General features: G+C 38.4%; 1 protein-coding gene across 5 annotated transcripts in view; it reads left to right on the top strand.

The window, feature by feature from the left end:
* TOX3 (TOX high mobility group box family member 3) overlaps positions 1–27,409 on the top strand; it is a 122,617-nt gene that overhangs the window by 87,460 nt on the left and 7,748 nt on the right. For 3 of the 5 annotated variants that reach the window (XM_027513597.1, XM_027513594.1, XM_027513596.1), the window contains exons 2-5: positions 1,622–1,687; positions 5,902–6,156; positions 21,831–22,100; positions 26,410–26,637. In XM_027513597.1, coding sequence (XP_027369398.1) covers positions 1,643–1,687; positions 5,902–6,156; positions 21,831–22,100; positions 26,410–26,637 — 798 coding nt within the window. In that variant the 5' untranslated portion in view covers positions 1,622–1,642. The remainder of the gene's footprint in view (positions 1–1,621; positions 1,688–5,901; positions 6,157–21,830; positions 22,101–26,409; positions 26,638–27,409) is intronic. The other 2 variants (XM_027513595.1, XM_027513598.1) reach the window with 1 other exon arrangement.

The following is a 27,409-nucleotide window of genomic DNA, read 5'->3' on the forward strand; positions in this document are numbered from 1 at the left end:
ATGTATGCAACTTGATGAGTTCGGAGATAAGTAGACAGCTGTGAACCCATCACCACGTGTTTTCGATATCACATGCCTTCAGAAAAGCTAGATAAAGGGCTTTCTTAAGCGCTAACAAGTACATCTTTCAGAAATCCTCATAAAGATACTTATCCAAATGAATCTGAGGGCTCCTTGTGTGAGGATGTATTTAGGTGTCGGTTTACGGGGTGGGATTTTGCTTCTGTAGACCGTAACAGCGTTCTGGAACCATTAGAGCCTTCTTTATAAATCCTGCTTAGTTCTTGGATCCCTGACATGATAAAGTAGAGCGTGTCAATCCCGCTTCTGTGCACGAATCCTACAGGTTCAGAGTTGGAGGATGAGAGCCCCTCAGAAATAAGTGTTTGGGGGTGTATTGAGAGGAGGATTTGTGGGTTTATTGTAGGTCTTTCATATCTGTATGTCTGTATTTATATTTATTCTCTGTCTTTATCAATCTTTGTATTTGTATCTATCTGTCTACCTTGGGAAAATTGCACCTTTTACTTTAAATAATTACTAGCTGTATTTATAATAGAGAATGGATATACATTTCACCCTTTGGAGACCAAACCTATGTGTTATTTGATGCATGAAAGGGAGGAAATAATACACTTTATAAAAAGAAGGGCGTTCTTTAACCATTTAAAAATCTTGAAAATAATATAGCTCCAGATAATTTTGTTCCCAGAGCCTCTCTGCATTGCCAGACTGATAACAGAAATGTTTAAAGCAACAAAAATGTGTCTTCTTAGACCATCTGAACCTGAAAATGCATTTCTGCCAAAATCCAAGTTTTACATTTTGATAACAGGTCTCTGGAAGGAAAGAGCTTATGTCTGAAATGCTGATACAGTCTTATTTGTGATGGTCTGAATGGGCTATTGTGTTAGGGAATTAAATAAAAATTGCTGTGTTCATGGGATCCTGCTTATTTTTTAAACCTCTTTGCACTTAATGTTATACTGAGAGATTAAATACCACTATTTTCAACAGCTCCGATGGATGTAGATATCGTTTTAAACTCTATTTGAAGGTTTAAAAGATATTCTTTAGTCTTATTATTTATTTATATTCATGCCACACCCTATTCAGGGGAAAATAGAATTTGAGTCCTGGGAACTGAATTCTATTCAGTTTAATTCACATTTTAATCTACCCACAGTTGTGACATTTGTTCTTGAAAAGTAAGCTATGAAGTCCCAACATGCTTTAAAAATGTGTCAAGGTGATTTTCTTGGAAACTCTTTTCCTGCTAACCTCTGACAAATGCCAGTTCGATAAACAACACCCACTAGTGACCAGCTGGCCAAGTGTTTATAGTTGTCTCCTTTCGCTGTTAGTCTTGATGAGAAACAACACTATTTTCTAGAATTATCGCGTAAGCTCAACTCGATGCTCTATTTTCTGAGGGAGTCAGCCGACAGAATGTAGCATATAGTGCTCTGAAACCTGTCACACTTCACATTTGGTCTGAGTCAGACCACCCTTTTATCTCATCGCCCCAATGTTCTTTCCAGATCCCATCTGAGCACTAAGTAAATCCCCAGCATTCTTTATGACACTGCATATTAACATAAAACAATGTGTTTTCTTTCAGTTTGGAAATAACAATAACTACATGAATATGGCTGAGGCAAACAACGCTTTCTTTGCAGCCAGCGAGGTAGGTGTCTGTCTTAATGTGTCTGTTCATGTTTTGTGTGTTATTTAGATCATTTAAAAGGCTTGAAGGGAAAAGCCAAGTATTGAATTTATCTCACTCTCGCTCTTACATGGCACAAGGTAACAACTTTGGAGGAGAAATGAGAAAAACCTATTGGAAGAGAAAATAACCTGACAAGTCTTTATCACTCGTCTGTAGGCTGTTACAAGTGTTAGTAATTCACACACACACACACACACACCTCTTGATGAAAAAAATATATAGGTACAAACAGAAGTAAACATATAAGAAAAGAGAGACTATCCAACCTATACTGGTGTTTAAGCAGATAGGGGTTATTTTGGAAGCTAGGATGGAAGGCATTTCTAATAGAAAATATTTAAGCTTCACACAGCTCTGGGAATAATTTCATTGAGTTGCCATGGTTTGGGAATGATGTGGCAGAATGGTATCATGATTTCTTGGGTCTTCAGTGGGTTGATGTAAAACGAGTGTTTTTTTGTTAGATTCCCACAGTTGAGTACAGTGCTGTGCACATATTGCCTGCTAAGTTGCTTCAGTCATGTCCAAGTCTTTGCAGACCGCATGGACTGACCTGCCAGGCTTCCCCATCCATGGAATTCTCCAGGCAAGAATACTGGACTGGGTTGCCATTTCCTTCTCCAGGGGATCTTCCCGACCCAGGGATCAAACCTGCGTCTCTTATGTCTCTTGCATTAGCAGGCAGGTTCTTTGCCTCTAGCACCACCTGTGCTCAGTAAATATGAATTGAATGAATGAATGAATGAGCATGCTCCAAGACTCTGTCAGGGCTAGGAAAATAGAGGGATGGAATCAAAAGGCAGCACCATGGTGGGAAACCATGAGATTGTGTGAAGGTTATCAGTGCATGTGGAATGAACATATTTTTGTTGCTGTTTTCACTGCATTCCTTACTGTATGACTTAGGGCTGCTCCCTGGGCTCATTGGTCTGCCCTCCAGAAAAACCTCCATCTCGATTAGATCAAGAAATGTTTTCCTGAAAGTGGTAGACTGTGTGAGATTTAAGGAAACAAAAACAAGCAGAAGTGAAATTGATCCAAATGGAACATTTCCTCTTGCAATGCCCATAATAAAAACTCTTCATTTTCCAAATACATTCAAATATAGGAAACTGAACCAGCTTGACCCCAGAGAATGAAAATCATAATGGCTTCGTAAATGATCTCTGTTACAGGGAGGCAAGTGGTATGGAAGAAATGAACTTGGCAAAATTAGTAGAAAAAGTGGGGAATCAAGAATTAAGGGTATCCGTAGATTAATCATTTTTGCAGTGACTGTCATCTCTCTAACCAAGAAGACTGCTAGATAAGGGAATATTGTTTGGCACTGGCTGCTGTGTTGTTTGTGATAATGAGCACAAACCCCATCTGTAAGGACAACATGATGTTTCATTCTGTAGGATTTTTTTCCCTACATTTGAATCAAACATTGATGAAAGCTCTAGTGCCAGCAGCTGTTCAGAGACAATTTAATTCCAGCTGTGATAATTCACCGTGTCAGACATTGGCTGTTATATGTTGATACAACAGTTCTCCAGATTTGCATTTTTATCAAAAGGAACAAATGTTTTGAACATTTCAGTACAGATGGTATTTAACCATGTACATACTACTTTAACATGTACAAGGTAAACACTGGAAAGTCAATATCTGTAAAAAGTAATTATATAAACTCTAACTGATTAATCTGATATTGGTCATATGGCATAGTTGCAGAAGTCAATGTCTTTTTTTGGTTGCTGCCATACTTGGTTATTTTTATTATCTCAGACAACCAGTGCTTTGATTACTGTTTTCTCTAAGGAATGCTTAACTTTATATTTCATGGATTACCTCTCTTTAAAAGTCATTTAAGGTTTTAGCCTTTTCTTAGTTACATAATATAGTGTTATGGCATTGTTTTATTAGATTATGAAATAGTAATATATTGAATTCTAGGTCAAAATTAATTTCTTTAAAAAATATACTAGAGGGACATATTATATGTCAGATCTCTTTATGCCTTAACAAAAATAAAAATGAAAATCTCCTTAATTTTAACTGCCTAGCAAAAGACATGCTTTATGTTCAAGTTTAAAAAATAATCCTATGTGATGATTTCACTGTACATCTTTTCTTGAGCAAAAAATAAAGCCCAAGTTAACGTTAATACGCTACATTAGAGTATGTGCCTAATTTCCCAATCACTTCATTAAAAGCATTAAAAGTAAATTTATTTGGTTTTTTAACATTTTAATGAGTGCAAACTCATTCAGGAAGACTTTAGGTTTGATGCTGTGAAGTCAAAATTGTGCCTGAAACTGATTCCCTTCCCATAGATATCACCCACTAGATAACACTATGGGGACCAGGATGCTCTGAGTTTGAAATTCACACATTTGCTTTATGTTTTCTGTCTATGTCATGATTACCCTGACCATTTTTAAAGTACTTTAAATATTTATTGAAATAATATTTCAAGTGTTAATTACAGTGGTAATGAAAACAGCCAAATGCCACATATCAAGAATGAGTGTTTATCCGTATTGTTAATGTGATATGTTAGATTTCATTAAGCAGTAATGGGGTAGCAAATGAGTCACAAATTACAGTTGCATCTGTTACTAGACCACATTAGTGCCAAAATAACAGCAAATGCAGCCATAGGGTTACATTCATTAGCCAGCCACGCTTGTGGCCAATTCATCCTTTGTGTTTGAGAACTCGGGGTACCGCAGTCGGAAACTGACATCTTTGGGGAGTTGTTCTTGGAATCAATATGTCAGAAAATCTAATATTTCACTCTAGCTTTCAAATGTGCAGTTTCTCTCTCATGTTTTGCATCTACTGAGTCTGCGGAGAAACTCAAGATGTTCAGTTGCCCAGCCACAGACACCCATAGCTTGTGACTTCTTTATTTCTGGTGAGATACAAATAGCAGTTGACAGGCTCTATAGACAAGAAATGGGGTGTGTGTGTGTGTGTGTGTGTTTCTCCCCTTGGGTTTGTTTCTATTTTCTTTCAAATGGTTATTAAGTTACATCATCATTGATAGCTTGAAGAAGGATGATTTTCAGCTCTTAATTAGTTTTCTTAACCAATTATAGTAGATTCAAATTATCTTGCACCAATTCAGTCTTCAAAAAATGCTATTAATAATAAATGAACTATAATGTTGACCCTCTGAGCTGGAAATAAAAAGTATCTGAGTAACTGCTTCACCCTACCAAAAAGAATATTCTAGACACTGACCCCTCTTCCCACAAAATCGAAGTTCTATTTTAAGAAAGATAGTTAATGGGGTTCAGCAGGCAGCTCTAATTTGTACCCCAACGTCCTATGTGAAAATACTATCTTTAAGGGTCTAAGTAGCACTGAAAAAAGTATCCATTATTTACTTAGGTCTTGAGAAATAACAGAGAGTACTTGAGTGACATCCATGGAATTAGTACATTTCTATCAATACATCTCTATGCTCCTTCTATGGCGTTTTAAAACTGAAGACCGGAAGAGAAGTGTTCCGATAAATACAAATTAAAAATCTTCCTGTAAAAGAAAATTCTCCTTTTTGTTTAAATAAAAGCCCTGGATATATATGCTCTGATGATCCTTATATAAAATGCTTTATTACAAAGAGTAACAACTTCCATAGAATCAGGTATTGCGCTTGGCAATATACCAATAAGGAAATTTAAAAAAGCAAACCATACATTTGACATCACTCGTTTTATATGTTGTGGCAGAAAGTAAATATGTGTAATGTTCACTTCTGGATTAATGTTGTGTGTGCGCTCCACAAAATCGTCAGCATTTGATGAAGCATGTGGATAATGTAAGCGTTTGAGCTGTTTCACTAACATATCAATAAAGTGGCAATTTGTTATATAGCCAAATCTAATGTCGCTGGTGCTCCAACTAACAACAAAGACAGATGTTGCTAATTAAGTACACATTAAAAAACTGTTAATACTGATACTCCATTAAAACCATATGATAATGAGACTTAAATCTTTAATCAGAATGATCAGCAAAACTTTATATATGGAAATCTGTGTTTAAGATGTTTTCATTTGAGAAATAAATATTTGGTCTATCTGTGTAGTGTTTTCCTGTGACATAGTTCTTTTTCCCTCCAAGGAGAAATAAGATCTAGGAACAGAATATGAAGATATCTATATTTTGTTTCCTTTTAGCAGACATTCCATACACCAAGCCTTGGGGATGAGGAGTTTGAAATACCCCCCATCACGCCGCCTCCAGAGTCGGATCCCGCCCTGGGCATGCCTGATGTCCTTCTGCCCTTTCAAGGCCTCAGCGATCCATTGCCTTCCCAGGGAAGTGAATTCACGCCCCAGTTTCCCCCTCAAAGCCTGGATCTTCCTTCCATAACAATCTCAAGAAATCTCGTGGAACAAGATGGCGTGCTTCATAGCAGTGGGTTGCATATGGTAGGCAGCAAATTTACTGCTTGAAAGTATTTTGCTTATCGTTTGAACTTCACAGGGTAAAGATCCGAGAGCCCATGTTCTGAAACATGCTCATGCCTGTCTACTGGTGGACATGCCTACTGGTGGACATGCAGATTGTTCCTCCTGGTGCCATTTAAAGGCAGATAGTGGAGCAGTCTCTGGTGTTGGACAAGATGGCATTGGGTTGGTTGACTTGAAAAAGGAGGACTCCACAAGATCCTCTGGTTTGAATTGATTTTTTAAAGAAGTCTGACTCGTTGGTTTGAAAGCAGCCAATTTTCCCTTGCTTTTGGTTTGACAGAGATATGTCCTTGAGTTGAAAGTTTGCCCAGGAGAGTTTTTAAAAAAGGGAGCCCTTACCAGGGCTCAGGCCTTTTGCATTTGTTGGATTAAAGCGTCATGTTTATGATATGTGATTTGCTCCTACCTGAAATGGAATATCAAACTGTGATACAGAGAAAGGGAAAAAGAATAATTGTTTATAACCAGCAGAGGAAAGTATAGAGCGGGTTATTTTGTGAAATATACCTAATTGTGTTATTTATTGTTGTAAACATCAAATAAGGCACTCCAGAGAGCCAAAATTACTAATGCAATAATTTTGGTTCTGTTTTTCTTGGTGTGCAATTATAGTTAGCAATCACCAGAGTAAATCTACTTAAATATTTTAAACTCTTCTGCTGGGGCTGTTTTTTCCCTACCATAGTATATAAGGCATTGGGTGTCTATCTAGGTGAAGTATGAAGCAGACGTTTTAAAACAAGATTAATAGTTTATAGGGCTTTTTTTTTTTTTCCTTAAACCCTGATAAAATGAAACAGATGTGTTGGTATAACAAAAAACAAATCCTATTGCTTGTTTACATATTTCTCTGCGCATTATGACCATGCCAGTGATGTTTATTGGTTTCATTGTTAATTCCCCAGATAACAGCAGATGATTGCAAAATATGTAGTGGATTAGCAGTGCAAAGATTCAGTGTGTGCTCTGAAATATAAGATTACTTTCCCAAATAGGATTGCAGCAACATAATTTTCTTTGCCTGTGATCTTTTGTGTTTGAGCTGAACATCAGGGTTTTTATTTTTACTTTTTTGTCAGAAAAGAGTGCAAGGAACAGTCGGGAAATGGTCATTAAGTATTCATAAATGTTCCTCGCCATCTCAAATAATTGTTTCCTGTGGACTTTCTTGCATTTCTGTCCCTTTGACACTGGAAGGGAGAGTTCTGTCCTCTGTCTCTCTACAATCAGCCTTGCAATGTTGTGCCTGGAAAATAATAAAAATAAAAAGGGTGTTTAGTTGCCAAGGGAGTTTGCCCAGGGTTCACCATTATTCATAGATGCTCAGCGAGGCTCATTTAAGTTAGGGAAATAGTTAAAAGACCATATAATGCATGCTAAAATGTGTGTTTTATTAAATTGGTAAATATTTATTAATAATATAAGAATCTGCCTTTAAATTAAACATCTGATGAATTACCTTGCCTTAAAGCTATAAAACTGTTATTGCTGCTATAAAAAAGTGTAAAGGAGGCATTTTGACTATGAAATTTCATTTCATGGTCAATTGAATTTACTATATTGGAAAGAACTAAAGATGGAATCATAAAATAATTATGATATTCACATACACTTAAAGAACAATGCTTTCATGGAGTGGCGTTGGGAGAGAGGACTCAATTTTTAATGCTTCTTTTGTAATGTATTGCTAATCACTCACGCAGTTGAATTATTTCATTGATTTTGAAAAGTAGAAGTCCTTTAGCTAAGTGCAAACGGTTGTCATGGTGTTTACGTGGACCTCATCACATTTATTGGTGCCTTTCTGAAGTTTTGCTGAACCTGAATGATATTTATTTTGGCTGGAAACAAACTAATCTTGTTGAAAATTCGAGTAGAATTTCACCTTGAAGAAATGTCATGGGATTTTAAATCACAAATGTTGGAAAAAATAAAATGTACCAGGACAGAATTACGATGAATACAACGTGTCGTTGGCTTTGTTCTATGTACTACCTGACATGTTCACCTATAAACTGGAATTCAGAATCGCCAGAGGCATGGTTAAAAATAGGTTATGTCAAGGTTCTTCTATATTTCCCTCCGGGCACCGAGATGGCTGGCGACATCGTAATGCTCCACGGCAGCTCCTCGGAGATTTCCCTCAGGAAGGTCACCAGAAAAATAAGAAATAATACTTTATACATCATGCATTCAGGTTCCCAGTGTGCACTGGCTGTTTCGTACCTTATGCGACTAAGAAGTTTTATTATCCTAATGAGTATGGCTGTCGCTTAAGAATTGCTATGGTAAATTAGGACTATCATGTAGGCAGAAAAGCCAGCTTGTTTGTGTAGTATTGAACCAGCTTTTCTTCAGAGCCTCGTTGGTTTTCCTTTAGAGAGTGACAGTTTGTTACATTACTGATTAACTGCATTTTGTTGGCAACATGTTTATCTTCTTTAAATTTCTGCCGTTATATTTAAAAAAACAGAAAGCAGGAACAAAAAAGAAAAGAGGGGGGGATTAAAAAGAGTCTAATGATTAGCGTTCCCATTTCAAAGTATGCAAATAATGCCCTGGTATTCAAAAGCAAATTGTTGAAAAAATTGAAATCTGATGCATTTGTGACTTCAAAGAACAACCTTGATTTGCTTGTTGTGGATATGTGTATTTTCAAACAGGATGTGGTTGGCAAGTCAAAATCAACAGTCATAGTTTGGTTAAAAATTCTTTTTACCTCTAAGCATTATTGTCAGTTCAGATGATCATCTGGAAATTATTTTAATCTACCAAAGATGGCAATCCTAAAAATCTACAACATGTGCTCCAAAGGGTTTCTTTTTTTTTTTTTTTTAACACCTCTCTATAATCTGCCCAGCCTGCTGAGTAGCATTGACATCAGTAGTACATCAATTTCAGAAAGTGGATTATTTTTACTAGACAGCTATTGTGACATATTGGGTCAGTCATAAATGAAAGATATTCATGCAAGCATGCAATACTTGTAATGAAGTCTCACTCTGACCTTCTGTATGATTGATTCTGTAATTTAGTTTTCTCAGGCAGTGCCTGAAATGAAATGAAATCATGTTGAACAAGTTTTGAATACCCACAGTGCACCAGGAGAAGAAAAATCTGCAGCCCTAGAGGCTTGAGAGAGAGCAGCTGAACGATTTATCTCTATGCTATTATAGCCTTTGCCAGCATTCAACATTTCTTTTTTTTTTTTTTTTTCTTATTTGGCTTAAGTACTTAATTCTGCAGGTAGCTGTAAATGGGAAAATAAAATGCTGTTCAGATTTAAAATGACAGGACAGGAGTATGTGCAGGGGACTGATAAAATATCTTGAATAGAACTGACCTTTCATGTAGCTGAAAGTTACTGGGGGATTCATCCTCATAATTACCATATAGATTATTTTTATTTCTTTCCTGCAATGAAACATTTCAGAGAGCAGTAGTGCTGATTGAATGAAAATTGAACTTGTTAACATTCTTTTCAGCTTAGCCTGTTGTACATAACAGAAGGTTAGCTTTGATGAATTTCAAAATTCTCTTTGATATCCAAGAAACAGACAGTAAAATAATTGTCTCTAGTCTGATATTTTAGATGCCCCCCCAAAGAGAATTTATAAAACACACTGATAATTCACATACTTTTTCTTTGTACATTATATTTCATGTTTGAAGGACCAACGTTTTCTGTTTGGTATTTGCTTTGGACCTAATTGTGACAGCATATATTTATAGAAAAGACTCCTGGTGCTCTGGTTATATCAAACATAGTATTAGAAAATTGAAAATGATGGAAGTAAGGGAGGTAAATTTGAGTATGGTAGTCTCTGTACCTGTTAAAGAAAGAGAATAAGAGAGGAGAAAAAAAAAAAGTCCTATAGAAGATATGCACACAGAGAAGAAAAAGTAGCAGCTTTTAAAATATTCGTAAAGCTCTTAAGACATAATCCAGGCAGACATCATTTTTGATCAGAAAAATCAAAGTGTATCAAAATAATTCTAAAATTACCAGGCTTATTTTAGAAAATTTTATTTTTCATATCGTCATTTAGTATGGGTCTAATTCTGGATTATTTTTATTTTCACAAAATAACTTTCATGCCATTTTTGTACTTTCCAAAATCTTAAAAGAGAAATAGCCCACTTTCAATTAATACATTGTTTTAGCAATGTTGCTTAATGTGTTACAGATAAAACAGTTATTTCATGGGTCATTAATGTGTTTAATGCGTGGAACGTTCTATTAAAACAAGCCCTTATTATTGTTATGGACATGTTCATTGCTATTGTCAATAGAAGCGGCAAAGCTAAATTCCGCTGGACGATCACCATTTAGCCATTGGAGGGGACCAACAGTTTCTCATACAAATTGAACGATTACTTCAATAATGTTTATTTTTGGTCAAGTATCGTTGAAACATTTTCTTATGGTAAGTTAACAGTAGAAAAGGCATGTCTTACATAAGCAAAATGACTCACTTTGAATGCAGTGGGACCCATCTCTTAAAAGTCCAACTTATAAAATTGAAACCATATTAACTCTAGCACACATTTACTGAGCACCTACTAAGTGCTATATATTCTTAATCATTAGAGACTGATCACTTATAAATTGAGTTTTTGGTTAGCAGTGTCTCTTCCATGTAATACCAAAAATGCAGAGTCTGATGACTGCTTCATAGAGGCATGTTGTTCGGAGTCAACTTTAATTTAGCTGTTACTACACCTTGACAATCGTCTGCTCAAAATACCAAGGCCACAGACATTTTACAAGCTGCCTTTCTTGGTAGAGCAAATAGCCTTTTACCATGCATAGCTCTACGTACCTCCTGAGCCTGAACATCGGAGTGTTCTCTTTAAGACTGAGTTAACTTTAGGATCATGTTTTTGTTTTTAAAAGGATCATGTATTGAAGGAGGGGAATGTTCCAAATTTCTGCTAAACCCAATTAGCTGTTGTGAAGGGCAACCTGTGATGACTTGGCTGGTTTATCACATTCAAAGAAACATGTTATTAAAAAGTTAGCCTATGATTTATTTCCCTGTGTCTCATTTGAACATATAAGCTACAGTTATAAGCTTTTATAGCATTGGCAGTACTTCCCTGTGGGTTAGGGACAGTAGACAGACCATTTTACACATTTTTATTTATGTATTTATTTTAGTTTTGGTCGCACCGAGTCCTTGTTGCGGCTCATGGGCTTTCTCTAGTTTCGCAGAGAGCAGAGTCTGCTCTCTATTTGAGGTGTGCAGGCTTCTCATTGCAGTGGCTTCGCTTGTCCTGGAGCGTGGGCTCTAGGGTGTGTGGACTTCCGTAGTTTCAGCGCATGGGCTTAGCTGCCCTGTGGCATGTGGGATCTTCCCGCACCCGGGATTGAACTGGACTTGGCTTGCATTGCAGCGTGGATTCTTAACCACTGAACCACCAGTGTGTATGCGCGTGCTCAGTCGTGTCCGACTGTGACCCCATGGACTGGAGCCCACCAGGCTCCTCTGTCCATGAGATTTCCCAGGCAAGAGTACTAGAGTGGGTTGCCATTTCCTCCTCCAGGGGATCTTCCTGATCCAGGGATCGAACTCACGACTTCTGCATCTCCTACATTGGCAGGCGGATTCTTTACCACTGCACCATCTGAGAGGCTCCCTGGACCACCGGGAAGGCTCTCAAACAACTTTTGGAGGGATGAGAGTTACTCCTGTACTGTTGCCTCACTTTCTTGTGTTCACAGCCCTTGTTGCCCTTAGGAGACAGCCTTCTTTGCTTGTTTAAGGCCTGTCCTCCCCTCCTTGCCTGTCTCTTTTGCTATTAGTTCATCCTGAGACCTAGAAGCGTCTGTGCTGAAACACACGAGGCTCTCAATAAATATTTTGTTGAATACATGAATGAATGAAAGGATCATGAGAGAATATTTATTGGTTATTAAGAGTGTACGTTGAATACTAAATAAAAATGGAGGGGAAGGGGATTTAAAACATCAACAGCTGTAAAAATAGAATTAATCTTTAAAATTTTAATTTAGGATCAAATAAAATCAATATAGAGCTGACTGCTTGGTAAAACAAAGGGAGTTAGAGGGTGTATGAGAAAATACCATTGTTTTGTCATAAACTCTTAAAATTTTTATTTTGCTGAGAAGCTATTAATTATCTTTGGGGAAGACTGTTTTTCACAAAACTTTCAAGTGTAGGTATGTTTGATTATAACCCTGAGAGTAGTTATTAAGTAAAAATTATCTATTTCAGTGTAGATATTTTGATGAATATAAAGTTTATGGTATGTAGGTCTGTAATTATCATTGGTATGCATCTGGCACAACTTTATTTGTTTGAGGTTCTATTTGGGTTAGGAATACATTAGTTATGCCTAAGTATCAATTAATTGCTTATCTGCAAATAAAATTTTAACATTGCTCTAGAATATAAATAAGTGAGCTTAAAATTATTGGATTTCCTATTTGTAGTTCTCTGATATTTATAAATACAAAGCAATTTTTATTACTGATAATTGTTTAATTGGTCCATTTCTTAAGAAATATTGATTAAAATAACACATTGTGAAAATTTATTTAGTCACACTCGCTAATATGTTTGGGCTGTTTGCTTCTTAATTAGATGTTCTTTATTATGAAATCGTAAGGTTGAATTGTTACAGAGAATATTGTTTGTAAATGCAGATGGTAGATGCTTTAAATACATTTGCATCTTAGATTTTTAAAATTCCTTTTGATAAAATCCTTTGGCGTACTTTCAAAGATGGAAGTAAGCACCAATGTACTGAGTAATGGTTGATAGAATAATGTGTGGTACTTAAAATTATAAAATCTATTTGAATATCTTTTACTTTGTAAAAGAAACAAGAAAGCAATACAGGAGGATCTGTGATTATGTATCACCAAGCATGTATCACAGAGATAAATGTCAGGCATGGGAAGGAAAGAGAAATGTACTCAGAGAGGACTTCGTGGAAGGACTGGTCCTTGTCCTGAAAGTAGGAGTGGAAACAATGTGAATGTGTAAAGGAAGTAGAATTTTCTTGGCTATGGTAGTAAGAACAAACTGTTTCCATTCCCCTCCCCATCCCCTCAAACCCCAGGTATCTTCTAGGAAGTATGGACATGGTAATATGAGATCGTGATTTACACAGTAGGGACATTTTTCAACTTTTCATCCTCTTTCAGTCTTGATTAAATCAAGGAGGCAGTCTCAGTTTGAGGCTAATTAGTCTTTCACATCTCTCTTTCATCCTTTTTCAAAAGGAGAAAGCAGAACTTTGGCCCCAAATCTTAGGTAGATCCCCATATTTAGATGGACTGTGTTGTTATTTGCTTTACTTAGTATTTACCTGGCATTGCAACGATCGTGGTGATTCCAGTTTCTAATTTATGCTAGCGAGCTAAAGTTTCCTTTTTAATATAAAATTATTCAGATTTTTAGCCATTTGCTCCAATGATTAATGTTCATTAATAGAATGGATTTCAGGCAATTGAAGAAAACAAGGAACCGCTACCCAAAACATCCATTCCTTGGTTTCCTTTTTAAAAAACAAACGACAAAGAGGCTCTTTCATCAGGTGGAAAGAGGAGCGAGTCTCAGCTAAGCACTCTGCCCATGAAGACATAGACAAACCATCAAGGCATCATTGCCCAAAGACTTTGTCAAATGGTATTTATAGGCAAGTAGAAGGCAGTGTGCTTCCTGTTCGAAGTCTGTGACCTGCGCATTCTGAATAATCTTCTCTGGTTGCAAATGCTTGAGTACTCTTCAAATCATGCTACCATATCCCACTCCTGGGCATATACCCAGAGAAAATGAAAATTCAAAAAGATACATGCACCCCATATTCCTTGCAGCATTATTTACAGTAGCCAGGACATGGAAGCATGTCCATCAACAGAGGAATGGCTGAAGAAGATGTTATACATGTATACAATGAGATACTACTCAGCCATAAAAAGGAACAAAATTGTGCCATTTGTAGAGATGTGGATGGACCTAGAAACTGTCATACAGAGTGAAGTCAGAAAGAGAAAGACAAATATATTAACACATATGTGTGGAATCTAGAAAAATAGTATAGATGAGCTTATTTGCAAAGCAGAAATAGAGACACAGACATGGAGAACAAATGTATGGATACCAAGGAGGGGAGGGAGTGTGTGGGATGGATTGGGATTGATATATATACACTATTATATACAAAATAGATAACTAATGAGAATCAAAAAACATAAAATAAAGGAGCCTGGGCTTTTAGGAGCTATCATATATATTTTATTGATTTACAGTTTAATTTTTATTAGAAAATTAAAATTTATGGCTTCTCTGATAGCTCAGTTGGTAAAGAATCCACCTGTAATTCAGGAGACCCTGGTTCAATTCCTGGGCTGGGAAGATCCACTGGAGAAGGGATAGGCTACCCATTCCAATATTCTTGGGCTTCCCTTGTGGCTCCTCTGGTAAAGAATCTGCCTGCAATGTGGGAGACATGGGTTTGATCCCTGGGTTGGGAAGATCCCCTGGAGAAGGGAAAGTCTACCCACTCCAGTATTTTGACCTAGAGAATTCCATGGACTGTATAGTCCATGCGGTAGCAAAGAATTGGACACAAGTGGGAGTCTTTCACTTCACTTTTTATTAGAAAGTAAATTAAAAATTGCTTCATTCTACAAAAAATAAAAAAGTTCATACCAATTAAAAAAATAAGTTGAGGTGTTAGGCTCTTTATACTATTTATAATTAAATCCAAGTTGTCCACAATTGATGGGTTGCCCATCAAGTACAATCAGTTAATATTTATTGGGATGAATGATGTCATTAAATAGGTACAAGCTTTTAAACTTTCAATGGCTCCTTTCTCCATTGTGAATAAAACCCAGAATGGACTACAGACCCATTACTTATGGCCATTACTTGTTCTCCAGCTTCACAGCAAGCCTTGCTTTTCCTGGGCAGTAACACGGACCTCTTCTTATCCATCATGTGCTTCCTTAGGGCTTCCTAAGTGTCACTGGTGGTAAAGAACCTGCCTGCCAATGCAGGAGATTCAAGAGACACGGGTTTGATCCCTGAGTCGGGAAGATCCCCTGGAGTAGGGCATGGAAACCCACTCCAGCATTCTTGCCTGGAGAATCCTTTGGACAGAGGAGCCTGGTGGGCTGTAGTCCATAGGGTCACAAAGAGTCAGATGCGACTTAGCGAGCACACACACACATGTGCTCCCTTATGCCACGGGACTTTGACATGTTCTTCTTCTCTGCATACAATGCTTTTCCCTCTTTTCTAGCTCTCTTAGCTTCCACTCATCCTTTACAACTCAACCCAGTGGGTCACCTCTGCAGGGGAGCATCCCCCAGTTTTCCCACCTCACCTGATTTGGCCCATCCCCATCCTTCCCAAACCCACTGCACTTCGCTGTTCGCCTTGCCTAACCCGCTCCTGCCTTTCCTGGCCTCCTCATTTCTCAAGCATGACAAGCCTTCTCCCATCTCAGACTTTGCACATGCTCTTCCCTCTGGCTGGAACATACTTTCTCCCCATTTTCTGATGGACTTCTTCTTACTCTTCAGGTATCAGCTCAAAAGTCACCTTCGAGAGGCCTTTCCTACTAACCGAATCAAATATAGCTACCCTCTCCTGAATAAATTTTTTTTTTTTTTTGCATAGCCTTTTTATTTTTCCAAAGCCTTTTTATTTTTCCACAATATTTATCACAGTTTGAATCTTTTTTATGCACATATGTTCTGTTTTTACAGACAGAACCTAATTTTGGACACCCAGTTCTCTTCCCCCACAAGAAGATGATTTCTGTTATATTTCTCTAATAAAATCATTTTCAAATGGGGCATTGCAGATTTTGTCCATCAGGGAATTTTGCTGTGTCTGGAGACAGTTGAATGTCACAGCTTGGTGGGGAGGGGAGGTTACTGGCACCCAGTGGATAGAGACCAGAGATGCTATTAAGCATTTACAATGCTCAAGATGCATTGCAAGCAAAGGATTTGATGCGTCTGCCCGACAAAGAATTATCCAGTCCAAAATGTCAATACTGCTGAGGTTGACAAACTCTTATCTAATATTATCAGTTAGAAGACAAAGTGAGATAAGAAGAAAGAAGGAGTTGCTTTCCAATGATGAACAATTTAGGAAACGATACAAGTGAACTCTCCATATAAAACATAATTGTATGAAGAGTCAAAAAGGCTACCGGCATTCAGTCCTTCTTGTTGGATGTGATAATAGAATCTCTTATAACCCAGTAGTTGCTTTGTCTTTCAGTGATCATTGGTAAATCTTTCAATGCTTAATGTTAATAAGCAAGATTAATGATTTACAAAAACACATTAAATGTCTTAGGGCTATATCCATGGTTATACATTTCCATCTCATGTCATTGGTGGTGGTGGTGGTGGTGGTGGGTTAGTTGCTAATTCACGTCTGACTCTTTTGCAACCCCATGGACTGTAGCCCACCAGACTCCTCTGTTCATTGGACTTCCCAGGCAAAAATACTGGAGTGAGTTGCCGTTTCTTTCTCCAGGGGATCTTCCCAACCCAGGAATCAAACCCGCATCTCCTGCATTGCAGGCAGATTCTTTACTGACTGAACCATCAGGGAAGCCCTGTAGTATCATTACTACTAGGAAAAGTGGTGAGCTGTTTTGGAGGAATATAGATGAATTATTCTTGCCTACACTTTTTTATAGTATTAATAAATTCATTAGTCCATCCTAAATTCTGTCTAAATAGAGTCATGTTTAAAAGAATCACATGGTAATTTTCTAGTTTTGAAACATATGAGCATTGGTATACTGGCGTCGCTGGCCTGCTACATCGTACGTGCTCAATAAATACTTTTCAACTGAGCTGACATCTTTTTCTTCTTAAGTGGAAATCCTAAGATCACAGGAGGTTTTTTTTTAAGGTTACTTTTTGAAATAGAAAATGATTGGAGCTGTTAAGGATCATCAGGTTCCCCAAGGAGGTTGTTAATAATTGGTGACCCTAAAGGAACTTGATTCTCTAAAGAGATACTTTCACCATTAATCTTCTTATACTATAATCCTCACACGTAGGAAGTTATTATCAGATAACAATGGACCATGGTAGATGCTAGCACATTTGGTTGCATTGATTATGTGGTTCACAGGTTACCTGACAATATTTTAGAGGTCCTTGGTGTATGGTCCTGTGGGAGATAAGAAAGGTGGGCCAGCATTTTTTGGATTTGAAGACCACGTGGATGGCTCTAAGTTTTGGCAAGATTGTGGCCCCACCACCACCAGTATGCTTCAGGAGTGGTTTTCACACTGTCCCCAATTCAGAAACCACCCCCCCTTTTTTCTTTTAGTGAAATGAGTCTCAATTTATATAAAACAAATAAAAATGGAGCTGCTTTTGTTAAAGGAGGGTGGTGATGGCACAGAGTTCAGAGCCCTTTCATCTCCCACTCTGTCAGTACACGCTGCCAGCAGTGGTGGCACCATGGCGCCTTTGCTGTGTCCTTGTTCAGTTGCTAAGTCAAGTCTGACTCTTTTGCCACCCCATGGACTGTAGCCCGCCAGGCTCCTCTGTCCATGGGACTTAGAGAACGGTTTCTCCATCAACCAGTCACCCCAGCTACCTCTGTGGCTTAGGGGATCCTTCTTATCCAAGCATAGGTACAATAGTATCTAACTCAGGAAGTTATTTAGAGGACTGGATTGGAAAGTGCACACTAAGCTTAGCACAGGTCCCAGATCCGAAGAAACACACAGTCGATGTTCCTTGTTCATGAACCTTGGCTGTTTGTCAACAGGAACTCTTAGGCAACTAGGTCTATCATAAATGCATAAATGGCAGGTGGAGTTCAGGAAGAGTGGACAAAGCCAAAAATCTAACCCCATGGCCTTCTGTGTGACCATGAGATTCCTCTGAAATATTGTACATCTGGGATGCACCTGTCAAGTATCTATACCTGCTGATGTTCATGGGCATGGGAGTAAAGAAAGCACAGTGGCTTCTTGGTTAATGAGAAGGCTGTGTAAATTACATCCTCATATTTCGTGGCCATACCAGTTAACTGATTATTTTACCATTGGAATTAAAATACTCTGGAGTTGCCTGCAGATATTTTAAAATAGTTAGATTTAAAGAAGTCTGAAAGGATCTTTGAAAAGCCTCTGAAAGATATATTTGGAGACTAAAGTTAAGAAAAAGATAGCATAATTCCCAGTTGTGGCGGGCTGAAAAACATCAGTAAGCAATGGTAGAACTTTAAAAGAACATGGAAGAGTGGACAGTCTCCTCAGATTTTTGAAGAGAAATAGCTAAATGTGTGAAGAGTGCCAAGAAAAGGAAATTAAGACACACTGATAACATGAAATCCACTTTTGTGATACCAGACTGTAGAAGGACTCCTACAAGGAGAATGTAGTATTTTCAGAGTGTCTTGTTAGTGAGACAAAAAGAGTTGGGGTTGCTCTGAAATGTGGAGCACCTTTTTCCAGTATTCCATAGGAATTTGATAACTCAAAAATTATTAATGGAAAATATGTATCTTTTCTATTAAACTCTGACAATTAGCCACAGACTCCTTGAGTGTTTTTATCTCTTGGTTTTAGATTTTCCTAACTATAGTGTTTGAGTTTCTGTTTGTTTGTTTCGTGTTTTTGTGAATGGGACAAGTTAAGATGCTCCCCTCCTTACCCCTCCAATCCAGTATGATGTAACTACTGTTTACATTTTTTTAAACTATTTATTTATTTGGTTGCCTCCAGGCTTAGTCACAGTGTATGGGATCTTCCTTTGCTGCAGACAGGCTTCTCTCTAGTTGTGATGCAACTATGTGGAATCTTAGTTCCCCGAGGGATCAAACCTGCATCCCCTGCATTGGAAGGTGGATTCTTATCTACTGGATCACCCCAGAAGTCCCTAAACTTAAAAACAAACAAACAAACAAAAAAAACAAAGAGGGGCTATACTCCATAACTGTTTTGCAACCTGGTTTTTCACTTGCTGCTGCTGCTGCTGCTAAGTCGCTTCAGTCATGTCCGACTCTGTGCGACCCTATAGACGGCAGCCCACCAGGCTCTCCCATCCCTGGGATTCTCCAGGCAAGAACACTGGAGTGGGTTGCCATTTCCTTCTCCAATGCATGAAAGTGAAAAGTGAAAGTGAAGTCGCTCAGTCATGTCCGACTCTTCGAGACCCCATGGACTGCAGCCCACCAGGCTCCTCCATCCATGGGATTTTCCAGGCAAGAGTACTGGAGTGGGGTGCCATCACCTTCTCCGTTTCACTTGCTAGATCTTGCATATCATTCTAGATTAGTGGCTCTCTAGAACTGGAAGCAAGTTTGCCCTCCATGGGGCAATATCTGGAGACATTTTTGATTGTCATGACTGGTGAAGGAAAGGAGGCTGCTATTGGCATCTCCACGTTTGATTCCTGGGTCGGGAAGATCCCCTGGAGAAGGGAATGGCAACCAACTCCAGTATTCTTGCCTGGAGAATTCCATGGACAGAGGAGCCTGGTGGGCTACAGTTCAAGTGGTCACAAAGAGTTGGATATGACTGAGCAACTAACACACACACACAGGGAGAGACCAGGGTTACTGTTAACAACCTACAATGCAAAGGACAGCCACCACAGCAAAGAATTATCTGGTCCAGAATGTCATTAGAGCCAAAATGAAGACACTCTTCTCTAGGTCAATACACATAAATCTAATTCATTATTTTAAAAAGCTTCATAATACTTTGTAGCATGATCGATCATAATTTATTCAACTAGTTTCCTATTGATAGCTCTTGGCTTCTGAATTAGTGGCATTATAATATTTATAATTCATTTGTTTCTTTAAAGAGCAAAATAAGCTTTATGAGAAATATTGAAAAGAAGAATTCATAGGGTTATGTATAAAATTAGATTCTGGGTCACTGTGAGTCAAGAGAATTTGGTTTCAAGAAAATCGCAGGCTCATTCTAAATGACAAGACTTAAATGAAGTCATTTGAAAAGCATGTCTTCATTTTTGTATTCTTTGGAATGAGAAGAAGAAGCAAATCTAAATCCTTTTCTATGCCTCCCCAAAACAGAGAAGGCTACTTTTGAAGTGTTGGCAGTAATTTTCAGGGGAGCTAATTCTGATGGTCTCTACCTCCTCCTGATACATATTTTAAACAATTCATTAATACATTAAATCAGGATGGGTTAAGCAAAAGAAAACAAAGCAGGTTTAAGATGAAAAAAAGTGATATCCAATCCTAAAGACATGGAATGGCTTCCAGATGCCATTGACAGTATAATTCTGAATTGGAATGATCCTCTGGTTAACCACAGAGGGTTTTACAGAGAGGGTGCCCTGAAGCAAACAGATGCTTGCTCCGCGTTTCTCTAGCCCATCCTTGCTACATGGCGTATGCATGCCTGGGAGGATAAAATAGAGAACAGCTTCTCCCCATATTGCAGAGCTGGAGAAAGGATAATTGAACCAGCTCTGTGTGGAAGAAGGATGGCCAGTGAGTTGGTGAGCCCGAAAGGCTTAGACCTCGGCGTCACCCCTTTCCTTGACATCAGTTTCCTCAGAAAGGAGCAAGAGGTAGAGATTTCTCTTCCCTTTGCTAATAGTCCTTTATTTTCACATAGTTAAGTCATCCAGCGATAGGTCTAGGCTTCCCTGGTGGCCCAGTGGTAAAGCAATCTGCCTCCTGATGCAGGAGATCCCTGGGCAGGAAGATCCCTTGAAGGAGGAAATGGCAACCCAGTCCAGTATTCTTGCCTGAAAAATTCCATGGACAGAGGAGCCTGGTGGGCTAGTCCGTGAGATTGCCAAGAGTCAGACTCGACAGCATGCACGCACACTCACACAAGACAGTTCTACAGTGTAACAGTTGAGGCTGGATAATTTGGGCTTTGTGCTTTTGACCTTTCAACTTTCTAGCATGATTCCTTCTAGTTAATAAATTAATAGAGACCATTATCCTGCAATAAATCAGATCTAACAAAATTGGAACAAGTCAAACCTATCTAAGGAGCTGCTGAAGTTATGTTCATTGATCTTTTTAATTGAGGTATTAATTGACATATTATATTAGTTTCAGGTGTACAACATAATGATTGGATATTTGTGTATATTCCAGAATTATCACCACAGTAATTATAGTTAACATTTGTCATCATACAGTTACCAAAAAAAAAAAAAATGGTTTTTCTTTTTCTTGTGATGAAGACTTTATGATCTACTCTCTTAGCAACTTTCAAATATGTCATAGAGTATTATTACCTACAGCCAACCAGGCTGTGTATTCCATCCCTATGATGTATTTAGGGCTTCTCTGGTGGCTCAGAGGTAAAGAATCTGCCTACAATGCAGGAGACTCATGTAGGAGATGCAAAGTTTGATCCCTGGGTCAAGAAGATCCCCTAGAGCAGGAAGTGGTAACACACTCTAGTATTCTTGCCTGGGAAACCCCATGGCCAGAGGAGCCGCACAGGTTGCAAAGAGTTGGATATGACTTAACGACTGAACAACAGTGCAATGCAATGATGTATTCATTTTGTAACTGAAAGTTGGTAACTTTTGACCCCCTTCTCCAACCCCTGCAAGCTCACTGATGTTTGGGAAAACTAAGAGTTTCCCATTTCTGTTGTCCCTTTAGGATCAGAGCCACACACAAGTTTCACAATACCGCCAGGATCCCTCTGTGATCATGAGGTCCATCGTCCACATGACGGACGCTGCTCGCTCTGGGATCATGCCGCCTGCCCAGCTCACCACCATCAACCAGTCTCAGCTCAGCGCCCAGCTGGGGTTGAATTTGGGAGGGGCCAGTGTGCCCCACACGTCTCCTTCACCTCCTGCGAGCAAATCGGCGACTCCCTCCCCTTCCAGCTCCATCAATGAGGAGGACGCTGATGAAACCAACAGAGTAAGTTAACTGCCTTTAGTATACAGGGATCGCCCCATGTTCTTGTGTTTAAGCTTCATTCACAATATTACCTTCCTTTTCTTCAAGGATGTGGAGTAGCACTTAAATTTATGACAGCTTAATTTTTTCTTAACTCTTTTATATCTGTTTATTTCTGTGGAAAGTATATTCAACTGAAACTTGGGAGATCTGACTTCTCCTACTAGTTGTAAGGCCTTGAGCAAATCACTTAATAGGCTGAATTTTACTTAAATCGGCAAAGGAGAAGGCTTGCGCTAGACTTTTCAGAAATTCTGAACAGCTCTGGTCCTAAGTTAATGTCCCGGTGGGCACGTTTCATCTGGTTAGCTGGCTGAACTGCTGCCCGTTGGACAGTCTTGCACTTCAGAGGTGTTTACCACATGGTATGTTCCAGTGGTTTGCACGTTTGCTTTTGTGGAGGAAATGATACCTGATTCAAATATACACAATTTGAAACAAAAACTTAGTTGCCAGTTTGACTTTTTTGCATGCCTAGAAAAGACATCGTTTCATTAAAGTTACTTATTCTAGTTACACAATTACTCATTCCTCATTTATTAATTATGTGTGGTACACCTACTCTGTGCTTGGCATTTTACTTGGTTCTGGTGATACAAAGACTTAAGAGAGAATTGCTGCCCCTGGGACTTCCCACTGGGAACAAGTAAGAGTGTTTAAAACTAGCTCCAGATGTGATTAATGGCATAACTGATGTATCTGGTGTGCTGAGATTGTCATCGATTCTGCTTTGGAGAGTGATTTGAGGAAGACTTTATTGAGAAGGTGATGTTTGAATTAGGTCTAAGAGGACACACAAAAGTTTGTGAGGCAGAAGAGAGAGGCCCACATTGTGGTAGAAAGAGCAAAGGAATTATATGTCCATTTATGGGTACCATGAATGGTGTGACATGGAGGAGGAAAGAAATGGGACTTGAAAGAAATTGCTGGAATGTGGTAGCCTTTCCCTGCTGGTAGTTGAGAGCTGATTAATTCTTTGCATTCAGGAATGGCATGAACAGATTTTTTGCTTTAGAAAGATAGCTTAGGCTGTATATAGAACGAGTTACAAAGAGAGGGACCAGAGAGAAGGAAACCAATTAAAACATCCTTTTGTTATGATTTGTTTCCTTTAATTTTAGCAAAGGAAGGCATACAGGAGGTGCGAGATTAGTGAGACATTCAAGAGAGAGAGAATCATCCATTAAGGTTTGATAATTGCCTGGAATTTGAAGGAGTAAAAGGTATGTTGGGTTTTAGTTTGAGAACCAGCATGGATATCAGTAAATGGAGAAGATTAACCCAGGAAGTGAGGAATGTTATTTTTCTCCACCATGGGGAAGCTGAAAGTTTGGCATGGTAGGGGTTGAATTTGAGACACTTCCATTTGAATCTAGAACTCAGTCCATTGGAGAGAGTCTAGAATTCAGTCTGTTAGAGATGGAAGTATAGATTTTTGAACCATTGGCACATAGATAGGAACACATAGAAGTAACCAGAATTTCTTAGTGTGGGTAAGGAACAAGTCAAGGCCAGAATATTAAGCATCATTTATTTTTACCTTTAGCATCATTTATGTTTAAGTAGAAATGGAAGAAAAGGTGCTTAGAGAAGATTTCAGGTGATGAAAAGAGGAGGGAGTTTAGCTGAAAAGAGGAGAAACGTGGCAGGGATTTTAAGGAGGGTTTGGTCTGTCCAGATATGTTGACTCCCCACTGGACACAGAGTGGAGAAATTTGCTTAGCAGTCTCTACTCACACTCACAAGGACTTCAGCAGGGTGAAGTGGGAAATAATAAACTCAAGGGATGTGTATAAGATATAGCTGGGTTACAGCTGGCTATTACACAATTCAAATAGATTCCTTTCTTTTCGTTCGCATTCCCACTGATCTTAATACTTACCGCTGTATCAATCTGAAATTGTCATCTCTATAAAGAAAATTTTATGTGACTCTTAGCTCGTTCCATTTTTAGACAGAGTCTAGGTTTTGAGTAAAGACAAGGAATCCAGTTTATCTTTTAAGTAACTTAGCTGAAAAAAGGAAGATTAATGTTATTGTTGATTATGTCTTTGGAATAAAGCTATTTCTCCACTTTTTCATAGCCCTTTGAGTCAACTATGCAAAGTTTCTTTAGGAGAATTAAATCTGAGCTTTTATTTGAACTTGTGAGATTCTTCACTTTGGATTTATTCTTAAAAGGTAAGGATGACTATGGCAAGTCATGGTTGTCCAGGGAAGATGACAAAGGTTGTCGACATTTGAATGTTGTTTTGCAAAGAATGGAACTGAACTCCTATTTGGAAAAAGCTACACTGGAAATAGGTCAGAGTATTGTTGGTGCAAACAGTGCCAAATTCTCTTCCAAGAAAAGAATAGAGTTTGACTCAATTAGAAAAATCTGTGTATATATTTTTTCCTTGTGGCTAAAGTAATATTTTTCATTGAAGGAAAATTTGGCTCAAGTTGAAGCTCTAACTAGAAGACATCTGACTCATTTGCAAGTTCAGATTCATTAACTAGAATACAAGTTTCACTTATTCTGAAGATTTAGAAAAACGACTGTGGCGTCTATGGAATTTTATTTAATTCATTGTGTGAGTTATGAAAGATGGCATTTTGGAGGAGAGGTGAAGTCTAGCTTAATACCTACTGACATCTGTAAGCTACTTGTGTAAAGTATGGGTGTGTTATTACTCAAATAGTGCAAACAGCAGGCCCACCAAGAAGGTTACTGGCTTCCTAGGGTTCAGAGCTCTCAAAAAAAAGTTGCTTATCAGTTTCCTCCCTATGAATTCTAGTCATTGAATTAAGTTCCAAATGACCCTCTTTCAGAAAGTAATGATACTCTTGGAAAATTTGAGTTAAGATTTAAGACTCAAGGCCATTAAAAGCCAATCCGTTAGTAACTTGAATCTATCTCTGTTGATCTTGCCCAGAGCTGGCTTTTAAAACAGATTTTGTCAAATACTTCAGGATTCTTGATAGTTAACTGCAAAATTATCTCCAATATAGTCATCATATTATAATCTAGGGGATGAGGAGGGGAATAAAACAAGGTTGATGAATCATTTCCCCTGCTTCTCTGATGAGTCTGTTATATGGCACCCCACTCCAGGACTCTTGCCTGGAAAATCCCATGGACAGAGGAGCCTGGTGGGCTGCAGTCCATAGGGTTGCGAAGAGTCAGACATGACTGAGCGACTTCACTTTCACTTTTCACTTTCATGCATTGGAGAAGGAAATGGCAATCCACTCCAGTGTTCTTGCCTGGAGAATCCCAGGGACGGGGGAGCCTGGTGGGCTGCCATCTATGGGGTCGCACAAGTCAGACATGGTTGAAGCGACTTAGCAGCAGCAGGTGAGTATTAGAGCTCAGTGATATATAAATTTGGTAAACTATATCTATATCATTCCTATAGTTTTGATTTCAGAGTTCATTGGGAATATGTGTGAATATCACTAGGCCAGTATTCTTGTGGCAGCGTTACTTATTATAGATAATAGTAAGCATCTTCTTACTAGTCTTCTTATTAGCCTTGGTGATTTTAAGTATCTACTGATGCTGCTATTTTACAGGTTTTTAATTTTATGAAGAGTATCAATTTCCTTTCTAGCTCTAGTTAGAATTTGGATACTTTTACATTCCTTATTATCCTATTCTTTAGCAAGTTTTTATTATTTTAGAAAATAAAAGTGTCCTTTCCCTTTTTGTGCAAACTTAGGAATTAGAGCTAATTTCCATTTGAGTTTTGGAGACCATTAGCAAAGTAAAATTCTGGTAAAAAAAAAAAAAAAAACAAGCTTCAAAAAATCAATTCAGACCAATCATACATACGATGGTATGTGTCTTTGGCCATGGGACCTCATTTAAAATATCTGAGTTTGATCAACATCCTGAATATTATTTAGGTTTACTTCTAAAACCTCTGAAAATGTAAAATATTTTGTTTATGGGTACATATGTAACACACACATACATATACACATGCACACATACATACATGTTTGGTACAAAGCGTCCTGTTTTTCATTACTCATAATTGCTATTTAAAGCATATGTTGCAAATGTATTGAAGATACTTCTGGGTCTCATTAATCAATGTTCTAAATGCTAATCTCTGCCATCCAGTTAACACTAAGTAAATTTACCCCTCCCCCTCTTTTGGTGGTGATTCATCTGTTCATGATGTTTAACAAAACCTTAAAAGAATGACCGGGGACCTGAGTAAGTCTTTCTGCATTCTCTGCAAGTACATTCTAGGCAGTGAATTTTCATCTTGCTTTGCAGGCCATCGGAGAGAAAAGAGCTGCTCCAGATTCTGGCAAGAAGCCCAAGACTCCAAAGAAAAAGAAAAAGAAAGATCCCAATGAGCCACAGAAGCCAGTGTCAGCATATGCCCTGTTTTTCAGAGACACACAGGCAGCAATTAAAGGTCAGAACCCCAATGCGACCTTTGGAGAGGTCTCAAAAATCGTAGCATCTATGTGGGACAGCCTCGGGGAGGAACAAAAGCAGGTAAGTTCAGGCAAAGGCCCATCAGCCATATAACTCAATGTTCCAAGAACATTCCTGACTCCTTTTCTGGGTGAATGCCTCCCCTTAATATGATTGATTCTCATGAAAGCATTTTTCTAAGCTATGGAATTAAAAAAACACAAACATATAACTCCAAAGTACCTTCCACTTGTCTGGATTTCTCAGTTCCCTTAAAGGGTGTGTGTTCAGAACCCATTCAGAAGAGAGTTGGAGGAGATCCAGGCAGTATCCTGCAAGCATAAACTTTTTATGATAATCTTTTCATTTTAAATAATGCAGAATTTCCCCAACCCTCCCCCCACCCCCACTTTGTCACAAAGGGCACTACAGAGAGATTAAGTTCATCCTGCTTGCTTTTTTTTGATCATCTTTCTGAACCCTTGTGCTCTCCTGGTGGGTTTCCAAACTTGGAAGCCATCTCTGTGTGTTTCATTATTGTCAAGGAGCATTTGAAATTTTATTCCATGTTCATTTGAAAATGTGGCTGTATGAGAGGCCTTGAGAGATTAGCCATGCTGGTGGAAGACAGTTCCTTAGGGCCTAGTGTCCTGTCTTTCCCCGTGCAAGTCCTCCACACAAATGCAGAGAAGAATGGCTTCCTTGGGGCTCAGTTCTCCTCTGTCTTCTCCGTGAAATTCCAATGACCATTCATAGGCATTAATTTCACAGATCCTTACAAGAATAGACCCCTGTAGTAGTTCAGTTCAGTTCAGTCACTCAGTCATGTCCCACTCTTTTCGACCCCATGAAT

The sequence above is a fragment of the Bos indicus x Bos taurus genome, chromosome 18 (assembly GCF_003369695.1).
Source record: "Bos indicus x Bos taurus breed Angus x Brahman F1 hybrid chromosome 18, Bos_hybrid_MaternalHap_v2.0, whole genome shotgun sequence".
NCBI classification, from domain to species: Eukaryota; Metazoa; Chordata; class Mammalia; order Artiodactyla; family Bovidae; genus Bos; species Bos indicus x Bos taurus.